Source organism: Stigmatopora nigra, chromosome 16 (assembly GCF_051989575.1).
Source record: "Stigmatopora nigra isolate UIUO_SnigA chromosome 16, RoL_Snig_1.1, whole genome shotgun sequence".
Lineage (NCBI taxonomy): Eukaryota > Metazoa > Chordata > Actinopteri > Syngnathiformes > Syngnathidae > Stigmatopora > Stigmatopora nigra.
The window spans coordinates 6,688,331-6,702,481 of record NC_135523.1 but is presented as its reverse complement, the minus strand read 5'-3'; the positions used below and the strand labels follow the sequence as shown (position 1 = coordinate 6,702,481).

Below are 14,151 nucleotides of genomic sequence, written 5' to 3'. Positions count from 1 at the left end.
TGATATCAGCATTGTAAATTCTGTTTTGAACAAAAAAATCCTAAACCTGGTGTTTTAAGCTGCAATATATATTTTACAATAGACATTTACTTGAGTACAACACATTGCATCCATTGCTTTGTCATATGTGACTCAGAAGGTATAATAATAAACATTTTGGACTTCATTTTTAAGATTTCAACAATATGTACATTTCTTTTGCTTGTTTGATTTATAGTTGAAGATTCACACTTGCTCTACCTATTTAATAAACAATGCAAACATATATTTGTTGTTGTTTTTGCTTAAAACTGACTAACCACTTTTAATAATACAAACAACATTTTTTCATGATAAGTGAATCACTAAAAGTTATTTTTTAATGTTATTTCTAAACTAAAAAACTGCCATATTTCACTCATTTGAGATAATCTTAGTCTGTGGTAAAATAATTTGCAAGGAGACTACCTATACTAGTTATTTACCCCATTAATTGCCTAAATTCAGTTGTGATGGTACCACACTTAATAAGCAATAAAGATGAGTAACGATAAAAGCATAAAAAGTAAAAGAAAAATCACATTTTGAAGGTGACACTTCACTAACTGTACCCAATAATCGTGTAAACAATGAAAATGAAACAACCTCAAATTAAAAAAAAACTTACAGAATGTCTCATCTCACAGGATGTACTAAACACACAAGTTACCACATGATGTTGCATTCATATTCCACAGGAATTAAAATGAGGAAGTCCATGGAGAACAAAAAAAAAGTTTTGCCTCCTGAATTCAAACCCGCTTTTAGAAAATATCAAATACTCACCATCCCCCATAAACATAAAATTTTTATACTTAAAGCCTACAAAAAGAAAGCAAAAATCCATGCAGATGAATATGCATCATCCAACTTCCGTCCTGCAGTGCTATAATTCACATAGGCCAATTATTTCTTGAAGGATTAGCTAATTAGTCATTGTGAGCCTTGTAAACAGGTCATTAGTATAAGCGGCATCCCCTGTAGCTCTGCAATAAAGCACCAGTCTGTGACGGAGAAGCTGAACAATTACAGAAGATTTCTTGGGTATTATTATCTGGCCTATACCAAAAGGTATGGAGAACATATTAGCCATATTCTGACATAGGGGACCCTGTTAACATGGGGGTATACCCAGATAAGGCCCCTAGGTCCAGGTATAGTGAGCCATTCCTCTTTAGGGGGCCAGAGACTTCAGCATAGAGTGAAGAGCCTGTTTAAAAAAAAAACATGTAGTAGTCAGTATACTGATACTTTGTGTATAAATTGAGCTGCTGGGAAAAAAATCAGTTTTGCCATCAGGACTCTGAACTTGCGGTAGCACGACACACAATCCCTTCTGTGCAATAACTTCGGTGTGTGCAATAACAATGTGCAATATCTTCGATTTTGTGATATTTTACAATTTAACTTACCAGGATGTGACTCTTTATATGTTATATTACTTACTTATGTTTTTTTTTATTGGGAAAATGCACTTTGTGAAGTAGCACCACCAATTTTGTTATATGCAGCTGTGTGTGATGACAATAAAGGCTTTTGAATTTGATAAGTTAAATAGGTTTCATTTACAATGATGGCCCAATGGAGTTAAGTGATATATAATTTAGTGGTATTTTACCTTCTGTGGTGTCTTCTTGTGAGGTCTGCTGGAAAAGCATAGCATGGTTGGCTTCCTCCAGAGCTGATTCGAGACTCCAGCATCGGGGTTGGTCCTCTTTGGGTGGATTGATGGCATCCTCCTTCAACAGTTCTGAGGCAGACCTCCTAAGTAGGGGATTCTTCTCCAGAGCTCGTTCCAGAAAAGAGCGCATGGTCAGGCTGCAGTTTTCTGCTATGTCCTCTAGAGGAGGTGCTTGCTTGTGAATCTAGGGGAGGACATTTGTGGAAAATCAGTATAGTATAGTAAGTAACCTCAAAAACAACTGAGATCCAGTGACCCATATTTTACTTTACGAGTCATGTTGTGTGTTATAATTTAGTGAATCTAAATGTAAGATCTAGAGCAAAGGTGTCAAAGTAATGGCCCTGGGGCCAAATCTGGCCCTCCGCATCAATTTGTTCGGCCAGAGAAAGTAAATCATGAGTGCCGACTTTCTGTTTTAGGATCAAATTAAAATGAAGAGTATAGATGTATATTAAATTTCCTGATTTTCTCCCTTTTAATTCAATAATTGTAATTTTGTAATCCATTTTTGGGTGTTTTTAGTTCAAAAATCATTTTGTAAAATCTAAAAATATACTTTAGCAAAAAGCTAAAATAAACATTGTTTTAGGTCTATAAAAAACTGAATACTCGGGGATTTTAATCCAGTTCTTTTAATCCATTTATATATAAAAAATATCTAAATATTATATCTAAAATGGTCCGGCCCACATGAAACCGAGTTGACGTTAATGCGGCCCGTGAACCAACCCGAGTCTGACTCCCTTGATCTAGGGTACTTACAGAATGCATTTATCTACACTTAAAAGAAAGCATGCACAAAGCACTTTACATTCGTACCCATTCGCCTACGCATTTATGCACACTCATGTTTGTGGTGAACCTGATGAAAAAACAAGATGAAATAGGAAACAGGCACTTCACAGAACGGTACTTCTTCCTCATTCTCTGTCAACAGTTTCAAGAGGAAGTTCGAGGGAGTAACTGAGTCATATTCACGACATCAGATAACCTTTTTTTTAAAAAACTGACTATGAGGAATGGAAAACAGATCTTGGCTTTTGCATGACCCATAATTCGACCAAGACATACATATCTTTCAAATATACGTACAATGTAGAGATATGATGGGTAGGCGGTGCGTGGATATCTTTTAACCCATGGAGGGTTGCCAGTCTGCATGTGAATGATGGTCGTACCCAGGCTGTATATATCAGTTTTGGTATCATGTCCATGGCAAAAAACCAGCTCAGGACTCATGTACATCTGAATAAAATAAGAGAAGCATTATTTAATGTAAACCAGAACATGAAATCATTCATCTGAAGAAAATAAAAAGAAAAAAAAACACAATTTCCCTTTCAAATCTAAACAACAAACAGGAAATTAAGTGCCTAAAGTGCTGCTCACTTGAGTGAGTGTTTTCCTGTGACAACAGATGAGTGAACCTTTAGACCCACGCATGGTGACTGTGTGTGGAAAGTAAATATAGTAGATGAGCTTTTTTTTTTCTCAGTGTTGGAAATTCCAGTCTGCTGTGTAATTTTGGCTTGAACAGAAAAGTGCTTTTGCAAGCATTGTTTCTCACAGAATTTCTACTAGGAATCTGCCAGGGGGCTTTCCACCAAGTGAGTTGGATGGAGGACATTTTCAATCCATGCAATCGTAGATCAAGTCAAATATGTGTAAAATGCATCAGACTTTAATCTTGGTTTTCTTACCTCTGTTCCTCTCAGGTCTCTTGGAATATATACGTCTTCAGTCATTTGAACAGTAAGGCCAAAGTCAACCAGGACAGCCTTGTCTGACATTAGGACAATGTTACTGGCTAAAGAGAAGAAAGATAAACACACATAATTACTATATAGAACAATATATTTGCTGTGTAACCCTGATGTAGTTTTATTTGTTAACATTAAACATATAATTACTTAAAAATGGGTGCTTAATCATCAGAAATAATCAGAAAATCCATTGTTTGACAAACAATGAAGCACAAATCTGAATGGAATGGTTGTAAAAAATGTCTTTGCAAAAAAGTATCAGACAAATATTATTTTGATTCGATTTTTGCTTGACCAATTGATCCATATTAAAGCTAATGCCTTTCTGGACCGTTAACTTATCTGTTATTTAGTGAAAATAGCAGGTTGGAATTTCCAGGGAATAACCAGTTTTAGGTGAGCTAAAGGAAAAAGGTGGTGACCTTTTGCTAACTTGAAGAATGTTGTGTGTACCATTTCTTCAGTCATTACACGGGAAATTTCCAAGTCTGTCAAGGGTCAGTTAGTTTTGCTCTTACGTTTGACATCGTGATGGATGACATTATGCGAGTGCAGGTATTCCAAGGCTCGAAGAATATGCTTGGTCACCCAGATAATTTCAAACTCTCTCATTGGTCCACAGCTGTCAATCTTCTCCAAGACCGAGCCACCTTCGCCAGCCTCCATGAAGAGATGCACATTCTGTTCCCATAACAAAACCCCATAGAGTTGGGCGATGTTTTCATGGCAGAAGCGAGCTTGGAACTCTACTTCGGCGCCACTAAAATTTTCCTTGGGGATCTGCGGAAAACAATACATATTTATTAGTGCCCTTCCATTCATTCAGATATTTTTAATGAATTCATCCAAATGTATAGTACTTTTCAATTATTTTATTAGAAAATAAAAGTGCATCATTATGTTTCTTATATATTTTTTAAATATTTATGTCTCAAGTACACTCATTGATAATACTAAGTTTTTATTAGGTTTTGTTGAGTTGTAAAGAAGTAAAAGTATAATAGCAGGTACACAGTAAACAAGCAAAGTGACTTGTATGTGACAAATAATTTCTAATACATATATATATTTATATACAGTTGGCGTATCACTTCTTAGCAATACTACATTGTGTATTTATTATATTTTTCTACAGGTTGCACCATGTCACAAAAAAATTGCATCATTGTACAATGTAAAAGCAAGTATTCCAACAACTACCTACTTTACTGCATATCAGTCACATTACACTACGGTACTTAGAAAATATTCATAAGTATAGAGGATGTATTCTATAGACTGTTAGGGAGATTTTAACAAATATATTTGGATTTTTTTTTAATCTAAAAGGCTTGAATTTATTTAATATTTTTCCTATGAGACAGTTCTATTGCAAATAAATGCAGTACAGGAAGAAAAATACATTTCTAGTGTTACAAAAGCTCAGCACATTTGTACACCAGTTCCTATTTTTCCCCAATACTGCACTTTCGTTTACTTGTTTTGTAATATTGCAACCTTTCCTAGAACTCACCAGAGAACCCATAACAGGTTGAAAATTGGTAAAAATCATATTATACTGGACTCATAATATTATGCTGTATTTTCCAGAAAAACGTACCAATTTACAAGCCATTCTCTTCCGAGTCTTGATGTCCTGGGCTAAATGAACTTTCCCAAAGGAGCCCTTAGGTACAAGGTCAGAGCCACGATTCTTGTAGGCCAATTGCCAAGGGAAAAGGAGCACATCCTTGTTGATCTTATAGTGCCCATTTTTTATCAACATATCTTTCTGGAAGCAGAGTCAGATTAGTTAACATTTAACTGGGAAATAAACTTGAATTTGATAGAAGGAAAGAAATATACTCACTTTGTTTAGTAGGACTCCCATTTCCTCAGGCAGCTGCTGCAAGGGTTTTGCTGGTATGTTTGAGATCAGGTTGACAAAAGACAGCAGGTCTGGCACCGTCCCATACCGGACATTCCCAGCCACATCAGTTTGGCCGTCTTGCTGACTCCCAAAATGTTCAACCTCATCATCCCGATCCATTGCAACAGGGGACAAACTTTCTTCTTCGAATGAAAAGCCCACTTCCTCCTCGTCTTTCCCACAATGATAGAGGGTCTCTGCAGCATTGATGATGTCCTCAATATTCATATGTGCCAAAAGCAGTTCTATGTGGTTATCATAGTTGTACTCCATTTTGTTGGTGTGGAATTCTCCCATTAACTGTATCATAAAATATCAGTTTGCAATATCATATAACTGCACTGTATAAAGTGATTTTTTTGTATCATACACTATAATAGAAATATTTATTATATATATATATATATATATATATATATATATATATATATATATATATATATATATATATATATATATATATATATATATATATATATATATATATATATATATATATATATATATATATATATATATATATATATATATATATATATATATATATATATATATATATATATATATATATATATATATATATATATATATATATATATATATATATATATATATATATATATATATATATATATATATATATATATATATATATATATATATATATATATATATATATATATATATATATATATATATATATATATATATATATATATATATATATATATATATATATATATATATATATATATATATATATATATATATATATATATATATATATATATATATATATATATATATATATATATATATATATATATATATATATATATATATATATATATATATATATATATATATATATATATATATATATATATATAAATATATATATGTGTGTGTGTGTGTGTGTGTGTGTAAAATACATCACAGAGAATAAAACTCATTTTTAAAATAGCTAATAATATTTTGGAGAGACAAAAAAAACTGCAAAATACTATTGAGGTATTCCCAATTAATGCAAACTAATTACTCCAATGATAAATCAATTATCTACTGCTCTGATCCCTCTATAAAGGTCCACCAAAAAGCATAGTTTTTTCTTAAGTTAACATAACTTGGATAACTTACTCTGTCAGAAAAGTGCTTACTGATAGACCATTTTATAAAATTAAGAAATGAAAAGAAAAAAATATACATCACTTGAGAGTGCATTTACCTTTGGTATCAAGAGCGACTTCTTTCCATGACTGCCAGTAACTTCCAGTGAGGCTGATTTGCTGCTGTTCAACTCGCTTCTGCTTTTAGGAGGAGGAACCGCGCACTAAGAACATTGCGCATGTGTTTTAGCGTCTCCGACTATTCTATAGTCATGAGTTTCGTTTTCGATTTAACAATATCCAAATATAAATCTCTTATTTTATAATTTGCACGGGGGCGAATGCTCTCAATTGTTGCAACCTTTACTTTTCCCAAAATAAAAAAAGTAGACAACGCTGAGATCTGTCAAGAATTCAGCATCTAGCCTTGCACTTATTATATCCACATTGGTGGCGTCCTTCCTGACTTTCTGTATTATGCCTGTGCACACATGCGCATTGCCTTTGCAGGAATGGCGTCCTCCATAGCGGTGCACAGGTTACATATGCGTAAAGGGGGCAATCTCGTGAAATGTCTCCAAAAAGTGGAGAATTATTTGCACAGAAGAGTTGGAACGACAGCTGTTCCAGCCCACACAGACGTGCCAAAAAAGGAAGAATCAAGTCAGTAAAGGCTGCGTCTGATCTGTTTGAAATATTTTCTATATCTGGCCAGAACGTGGTAACATAATATATACACGTCTCGCTTGTTGGCAGAGATCTAAGCAATATACTAACAATAATAGAAATATAAGTGCTTGAAAATGCATCGGTGTGTGAATGCAGTTATTATCAATGGATTCTAGATATTCTGCACACAAGCCTGCAAAGTAGTGAAATCTTGTTTCTCTTTTTCTCAGATGAAAAGGATCACCATTTGTCCTTTTACACTCTTCAAACACAACGTAAAGAGCAAGCAGAAAGATCTGTTCTCATCAGCTGTCCCCCCAAAACCAATGAAAAAAAGATCTTCAAGTTTTTATCTTTACATGGTGATGTCCAAAAGTACTTCACTTATGAAAGCTATGTAAGTAAAATCTGTAACACAATGTGCATACGTACACTTACTGACGTTGTAAATTCTTCTTTCCCAGGGCATGTATGCAGTGGTAGAATTTAAATCAAAAGACAGTGTCTCTTCATTACTTGATGGAGCTTTTATCCCAAACAACAACCATGAATCCATGGTCCCTTATAAATCAAGACTACTGTCACTTAGAGCTCAAACAGAAGTGACCAACCAGCAGTCCAACATAAGGACACACCCCCAAACTACCATTCCCATTAATGAGCTAATTGAGAAAGTTTCCAAAGAGGAAAGTGTAAGTGTTTATTCAGTGACTTAATTCTATTCATATTATCCTAATGCAAACTTCATAAAATGCTTTGAAAATTGTACATCTCTCTATCTACCCTCAGATAGACCAACAGATAGTCTTCTTGACTGAAACCTACCAACTAACTGAGGAAAACACTCGACTACGTTTCCTTGTTTGCTCTCTGGTCAAAGACATTGCAGCTGCATATTTCCCAGAATGCTCAATTGAACCATTTGGATCATCAGTGAATGGCTTTGGAAAGCTGGGATGTGATTTGGATATGTTTCTGGACCTAGATGGCATCAGTGGAAGGAATTTAAAGATGGTACGAATATATAATGCACTCATCATAATTGCTGATATTACTTCCAATGAATTGGATGTCCAAGATCAGCCAATCACATGACTACTGTCATCTAATTTAATTTCAAAGTAATGCAGTTGATCAGCCAAAACCATTGTGATATGATATTGAATCTAATCAGTGCTGTATTTTATTTTAAAGCCAAAATCCGGTTTGGCAATGGAGTACCAGATGAAGCGGGCAACTTCAGAACGCAGTGTCACACAAAAAATCCTGTCTGTCATTGGCGAATGTGTGGATGAATTTGGACCTGGCTGTGTTGGTGTACAGAAGATCCTAAATGCCCGATGCCCCCTAGTCCGTTTTGCCCATCAGCCTTCTGGTTTTCAATGTGACCTCACCGCCAACAACAGGTGTTCACCAATTTAACGTCTTCCACACATTTTCAGAAATAACTTTCATACTCATACAGTTAATTCTTGTAATGTAGTACCCCTGACTAGAAATAAGGAAGGTAGGTTGGGGTTCTTGCGTAAGTGAAACCAGTCTCATGCTCATTTCCTGTACTTTTAAGATTGTTGACATCTCAATTTTAGTATGACACACATATCACTCAAGTACTTTCAAGAAATTTGCTTTGAGGAAATAGGTGCCCTATTTGATTCAATATTTAGGGGGACTTTTACTGTCTCAGATTTTGAGTGACATACTTTTTTTTCCCCCTTAATCAAGGGGATGTTTTTTTTTATATAGCTTACTATATAGTATTAGCTACAATATTGTTCACTACTATGTATACTTAGTATTGTAGAATATTATATATCCCTCTACTATTGAGATTCATGTTAAATTGAAAAAAAAACATTGGTACTAGTTGTTTCTCTACATGTTTTCCGCAGGGTGGCAATAAAGAGCTCAGAACTACTTCACCTATATGGTCAACTAGACCCTCGAGTACGTTACCTGGTCTTCACTGTACGATGCTGGGCTCGAGTCCATGGAGTGACGAGCAGCATTCCCGGGGCCTGGATCACCAACTTCTCTCTCACTGTCATGGTGTTGTTCTTCCTACAACGGAGAAGCCCACCGATTATCCCTACTCTGGACCACCTACGAGAACTCGCAGGTACCACATCAGAACTACTACATATACCGTGCCATCCCCAATGAAGCCGTTTTTTTTTTTAATGATTGGTCATATTTTACTTAAGAATATACTCATGCAATAATGCCCTCATATATTTTCCCTACTGCTTATCCTCATAAGGGTCGTGGGGGTGCTGGAGCCTATCCCAGCCAACTATTGGCAGCACGCAGTGTACATGCTGAATTGGTTGCTAACCAATCACAGGTCACAAGGAGATTCACACTTACATTTTGGGGCAATTTAGAGTGTTTAATCAGCCTATCACATCACATTTGGGATGTGGGTGGAAACCGGAATAGCTAGATGGAAAACCCATGCAAGATCAGGGAGAACATGCACACTCTAACTTGCAAACTCAACGCAAGAAGGTCAAAACCCACCTGGGATTGAACTCTCCATCTCAGAACTGTGAGGCAGAGGCGCTAACCACTCGTTAATCTACACATTGATGTTAAAAATACTAATCAAGCTTCTTTGATACAGAATATATCCTAAATGCCATCAGTCCAACACCAGCATGTGGCATGCCTCTTTCCCCAAAGTCAGCAAGACCCCCAGCTTACCTGTGACCTGAATAGGATTAATGATAGAAAGTAATTGAAATCCTATCCAAACTGAACTAAAATGTGCGGTCTCAGCATAGTCAGGAGCTTGGTAAAATCAGTTTAAAGTCTTTTCAATTTTGCATTTGGCAGCAATTTATTGCAAAGGGAACATTTGACTGGTTTGTGATTTTATCAGCTAAAATCAAAAGCTATATCTATAGTTTCTTTTCTTACTTTAAGGCAGAATAATATAGTCTAGAGTTTCTGCTTTGATGTTCACAGCACCTGGAACTTACAAAAGTTTTTGAAAATAAATAAATTAAATAAAATACTGCACTTCCATGTACATAATCTTGCACCCAATGTTTTTTAACTGCTTGTCATAGCATTGTTTACAACAAGAAAGGTCACCATATGATTTACTCATGACCTTTTGTCTATTTTACACATTTCATTTAGATTTATTTCATTAATAGAAAAGTTACAAGTAAACACAGAATTACTCACTTCTGTGCTTTAATGTCGTCAAACAACTAGCTGTTATATTTTTACCAATCTGCATAAGTTATTAGTAGATTTTCACCCTTTACCAGCAGTAAATTATTTCTTAGTACCGTCTGCCCTTCCAATACTAGCAAAACACTAATATTAAAGTTCAATTTCTTTACGCTCGAGACACCATAGTAGCAAAAACATAATTGTTGGCATATCTCAACGTTAGTGTATACCTTTTGCAAATGCGGCTATGAACCACCACAGCAGATTGTAGCAAGAGAAGTGAACCTTATTTCTCTCTCTGTCACCTTGGCTGCCTAATAATTGCCCTCCAAAAGCAATCAGTCCAAACCCGCCTACCCCCACATCCCCATCGCCAGCTGCATTGCCACCACCACCACCACCTCCTCGTTGCCTTTACCCTGTTTAGCAGAGTCTCTATCACACAGAGTGCTTACAGGACAATAAAAGGCCCATCATTCTAGAAAGGTCATTGACCCAGCTTTCTTTGGATACACTTGCATGAACACACACAGACACGGGTTTAACCTTAGCCTCATCCTGGTGAAGGTTATTGCTAACAAGGGCATCCCCGGTCAACCTAGACTGGACATAATCCATGCTCTAATGTTTTGTTTGTTTTTTTTTTCATTACTTTTCCATGGTGGCACTCCTTTTCCTCATGAAAAGCCCCATTTGCCTGTGGTTTATTTATAACTGTCATAGACATTTAAAGACCTCCATTTACCTTGTGTCCCTGCTTTCATCCCACAAGGTCCTGCAGACAAGAGTGTGATCGAGGGGAACGACTGCACATTCGTCAGCGACTTCGACAGGATCCGCCTCTCTAGCAACACAGAAACACTCGGTAAGAATAAAGGCCAGATTTTGCGACAACGGTTTATGCATTTTTTTTTTTACCTTATAGTACATACCTCCAATCCTCATGCATTTTTCTTTTTTGTCCCTAGAGAAACTTCTTTGTGAATTTTTGGAGTTTTATGCCACCTTTCAATTCAATAAGAAGTCCATAAATATCAGAAAGGTATGTATGACTGCCCTCAGCAAATCATGATACAAGATTTGAATACAGTAGTACCTCGACATACGAACATTTAATAATGCATAACATATGCACAGCAATAATGTATTTGTGCATATGCAATACAAAAGTCAATATCATAACAAGCCTCAAAGAGTAAACCTCTTGTAATATTTTCATTCTTCTTTCTATTACACCATTATTTTGCTTTGTTACCCATTTAAGTTTTTGTGACTTCCACTGGCCAAATAAAAGAACTCAAGGGACCCCCTGAAGTCCTCAAATGAATTGATATCTTTCCCTACAGCTAAATTGCACTCTAAAAACACAGTCATTTTGACACTACCACTTCCAAACTGCCGATGTGCTGGCAAATCTTAGGGCTCATATAAACAAACAAATTCAACATGAAGTAATAGAGAGTAGAGGCTAGTTGCTAGTAGGCATAATGTCATCAGTATTTTCTACCCGCTCAGCATCTCCCTCAATCACAGAAATCCTCACTCTATTCATCATATTCTCAATTCTGAGTTCTATCAAGGCAGATCAGCTGATAGTGAAGGCAGCCCGCCTGCATGGAGGTTGTCGGCCCATGCAGATGACAGCTGCCCTTTTATTTGTCTGATTGATGCTGGCCCTGTGAGATCCGATGCCCTTGAGTCGAGATCAAATTTAGGAACTTCATCCCGCTGAGAAGCTTTATTTACCTCTACCAAGGAGGTTGTGTTTTTTACTGACAATGACATATTGCTTAGTCTGTCATCGGGTTAGTTACACTGCAACCACTGCTCCCTTCTGGGAGTATTGTAGATTGCGAATTGTAAACAAGTCAATGTTGCCACTATGGTTAATTGAACCAGAAGGAAAACAATTGACCATTCCAGTAATTGGGTTTCAATAGGGTTAAGTAGAAAAGTGACTTCATAGAGAGCTGACTAATTACTACTAAGTAACTAATGTGATTTCAGCCTTTTTTTTCACAATATTACAATATCACATTACAAGCAAGATGTTTGCTTTGGTTTAGAGAAATTACACACATTCATGAGGTGTCAGTGGATAACACAAGGCAAAATAACTAAAATATTTGTTCATTTCTGTTTTTTCTAGCGGCATATGTAAGGGTTCCTTTTTCACCAACATAGAGTGAAGGATTTATATCACCTATATTTGCTAAAGACAGTCATCTTTCACTGTGGAAAAGCATCAATAGCCTATCTTAATAGGTTTTGTGAAATGGAAAAAATAACTTATAGAACCAACATTCCACCATTTACAAAAAACACATTTTGGTCTTTTCATGGGTTACTTTTCAGGTCATATATTTGTAGCTCAGTTTTGACTAATGATTGTTTTTTTTTTTGTGTGATGAAAATCAAAAAGCTGTTTCCAATTGACTTTATATGAAAAATGATCACCAATGCTCTGTTCCTGTATTGCTGGACTGAGTCATTAATCTATCACATTTTCCCATCCGCCGATTAGTGTCTCGCTGGTTGTGCATTATACAAGACACAGGGATTTTACTTGTGCTTGGCATTTTAATGAATTAATGATATAGGTGAAGATGGACCCGGTAGACTAATATATGAGACTACGAATATCAAATTTGACACATCTTTGCAGGTATAGAGTGTAGCCATGACCTGTGCCTGTATGCTTTTTGCTGCTGGAGGAACAGCTGTAAATCCACTTTACTGTGCCACAATTTTCCGGTTGGCTCTGCTCCTTTGACAAATTGCTTCGCCTGTCTGACTCCCCCCAACCTCATATCGATGATTTGTTTGATGGGCTGGACCTCTAGATGAGAGCCTCGGTCCATGTTTGAATCCATTTCTAACACGTGCCTGTTCATATTTCACGTTTCTCTCTGAAAGGTGAAGTTTTTAACCAGGCCATATTTATGTTATTCCTCCCTTTTTCTGTTTATTTTGATCCCTTTAGGGGAGAGTATTTCTAGTCAGCTCTAGAAGTGCCCCAGATACTCGTGTGAGGACGCAAAAAGCATGACCAAACAAGAGAAATGGACCATTAATGAGAGTAGACGGAGCACTGATCACTAACATATTTTAACTTTCCCTCCCTTAATGTCTCCAGGGCAGAGAGCAGAACAAACCAGAGGCTTCTGCACTGCATATCCAGAACCCATTTGAAACAACCCTGAACGTCAGTAAAAACGTTAATGGCACACAACTAGAACGATTTGTGGCCTTGTGTCAGGAGAGCGCCTGGCTCCTTCAACAGAGGGACACCGTTTCCCCCAAAGGGGGCAAGACCCCCACACCTTGGGGACTAGGAACTCTCCTGCTCCCATCACAAGTTGCAGCGGTCAAAAGTCGAAAGAAGAGGAACAGAGAGCCTGCAAGTGAGAGAATGAAAAGCTTGCTAGAATCCCTGAAAAATAAAACACAACCAAGGACCTAAAACTTAGCATCCCTGGAAAATAACTATTTTAACCTCACTCAAGGACACCTCTCAGCTCCTGTAAAGAAAGGAACACCTTTTAAGGAATGTAGTTCTTTACATGATCACTAGGTGGCACTGAAACTTTTATGCCCATACATGTCTGGAACCAATTGCAAGGGAAATTTAAATCTCGGTTTCAAAGGGTATACTGTGTACTATATTGATTAATATGTATTATGTTTGTATGTATGTCAAAATCAGTGTTCACTTGCATTACAGCTATGGCAGTGAATATCAAGGCATATGTTATATTGATTAATAAAACCTACACTACAAATATGAATCAAGTTGAAGAGAGTTGTGAGTCAATAATA

At 36.2% G+C, this 14,151-nt stretch overlaps 2 protein-coding genes across 2 annotated transcripts; one reads left to right on the top strand and one right to left on the bottom strand.

Annotated features, from left to right (window-relative positions):
- Window positions 1–35: 35 nt before the first annotated feature.
- map3k8 (mitogen-activated protein kinase kinase kinase 8) lies at window positions 36–7,629 on the bottom strand. The gene is made up of 10 exons (XM_077736136.1): window positions 7,588–7,629; window positions 6,600–6,704; window positions 5,315–5,674; window positions 5,066–5,236; window positions 3,984–4,245; window positions 3,403–3,509; window positions 2,795–2,947; window positions 1,637–1,883; window positions 1,150–1,228; window positions 36–1,077 (listed from the first exon to the last, which is right to left on the bottom strand). The coding sequence occupies exons 3-10, from the start codon at window positions 5,669–5,671 to the stop codon at window positions 978–980; spliced, it is 1,476 nt and encodes a 491-aa protein (XP_077592262.1). The 5' UTR covers window positions 5,672–5,674; window positions 6,600–6,704; window positions 7,588–7,629; the 3' UTR covers window positions 36–977.
- mtpap (mitochondrial poly(A) polymerase) lies at window positions 6,914–14,120 on the top strand. Its single transcript, XM_077736135.1, has 9 exons — window positions 6,914–7,143; window positions 7,380–7,546; window positions 7,614–7,841; window positions 7,939–8,163; window positions 8,344–8,555; window positions 9,042–9,268; window positions 11,105–11,197; window positions 11,301–11,374; window positions 13,469–14,120. The coding sequence occupies exons 1-9, from the start codon at window positions 6,972–6,974 to the stop codon at window positions 13,793–13,795; spliced, it is 1,725 nt and encodes a 574-aa protein (XP_077592261.1). The 5' UTR covers window positions 6,914–6,971; the 3' UTR covers window positions 13,796–14,120.
- The last annotated feature ends 31 nt before the right edge of the window (window positions 14,121–14,151 follow it).

Bases quoted from the DNA above. Each gene is read 5' to 3' on its own strand.
- map3k8 (XM_077736136.1), bottom strand. From the start codon at position 5,671: ATGGGAGAATTCCACACCAACAAAATGGAGTACAACTATGATAACCAC. The intron at 4,246-5,065 runs GTACGTTTTTCT...TGTTTTCCGCAG, and splicing joins AGAGAATGGCTTGTAAATTG to ATCCCCAAGGAAAATTTTAG. The intron at 1,078-1,149 runs GTATACCCCCAT...CTTTTGGTATAG, and splicing joins GACCTAGGGGCCTTATCTGG to GCCAGATAATAATACCCAAG.
- mtpap (XM_077736135.1), top strand. From the start codon at position 6,972: ATGCGCATTGCCTTTGCAGGAATGGCGTCCTCCATAGCGGTGCACAGG. The intron at 7,547-7,613 runs GTAAGTAAAATC...CTTCTTTCCCAG, and splicing joins ACTTCACTTATGAAAGCTAT to GGCATGTATGCAGTGGTAGA. The intron at 11,198-11,300 runs GTAAGAATAAAG...TTTTGTCCCTAG, and splicing joins TAGCAACACAGAAACACTCG to AGAAACTTCTTTGTGAATTT.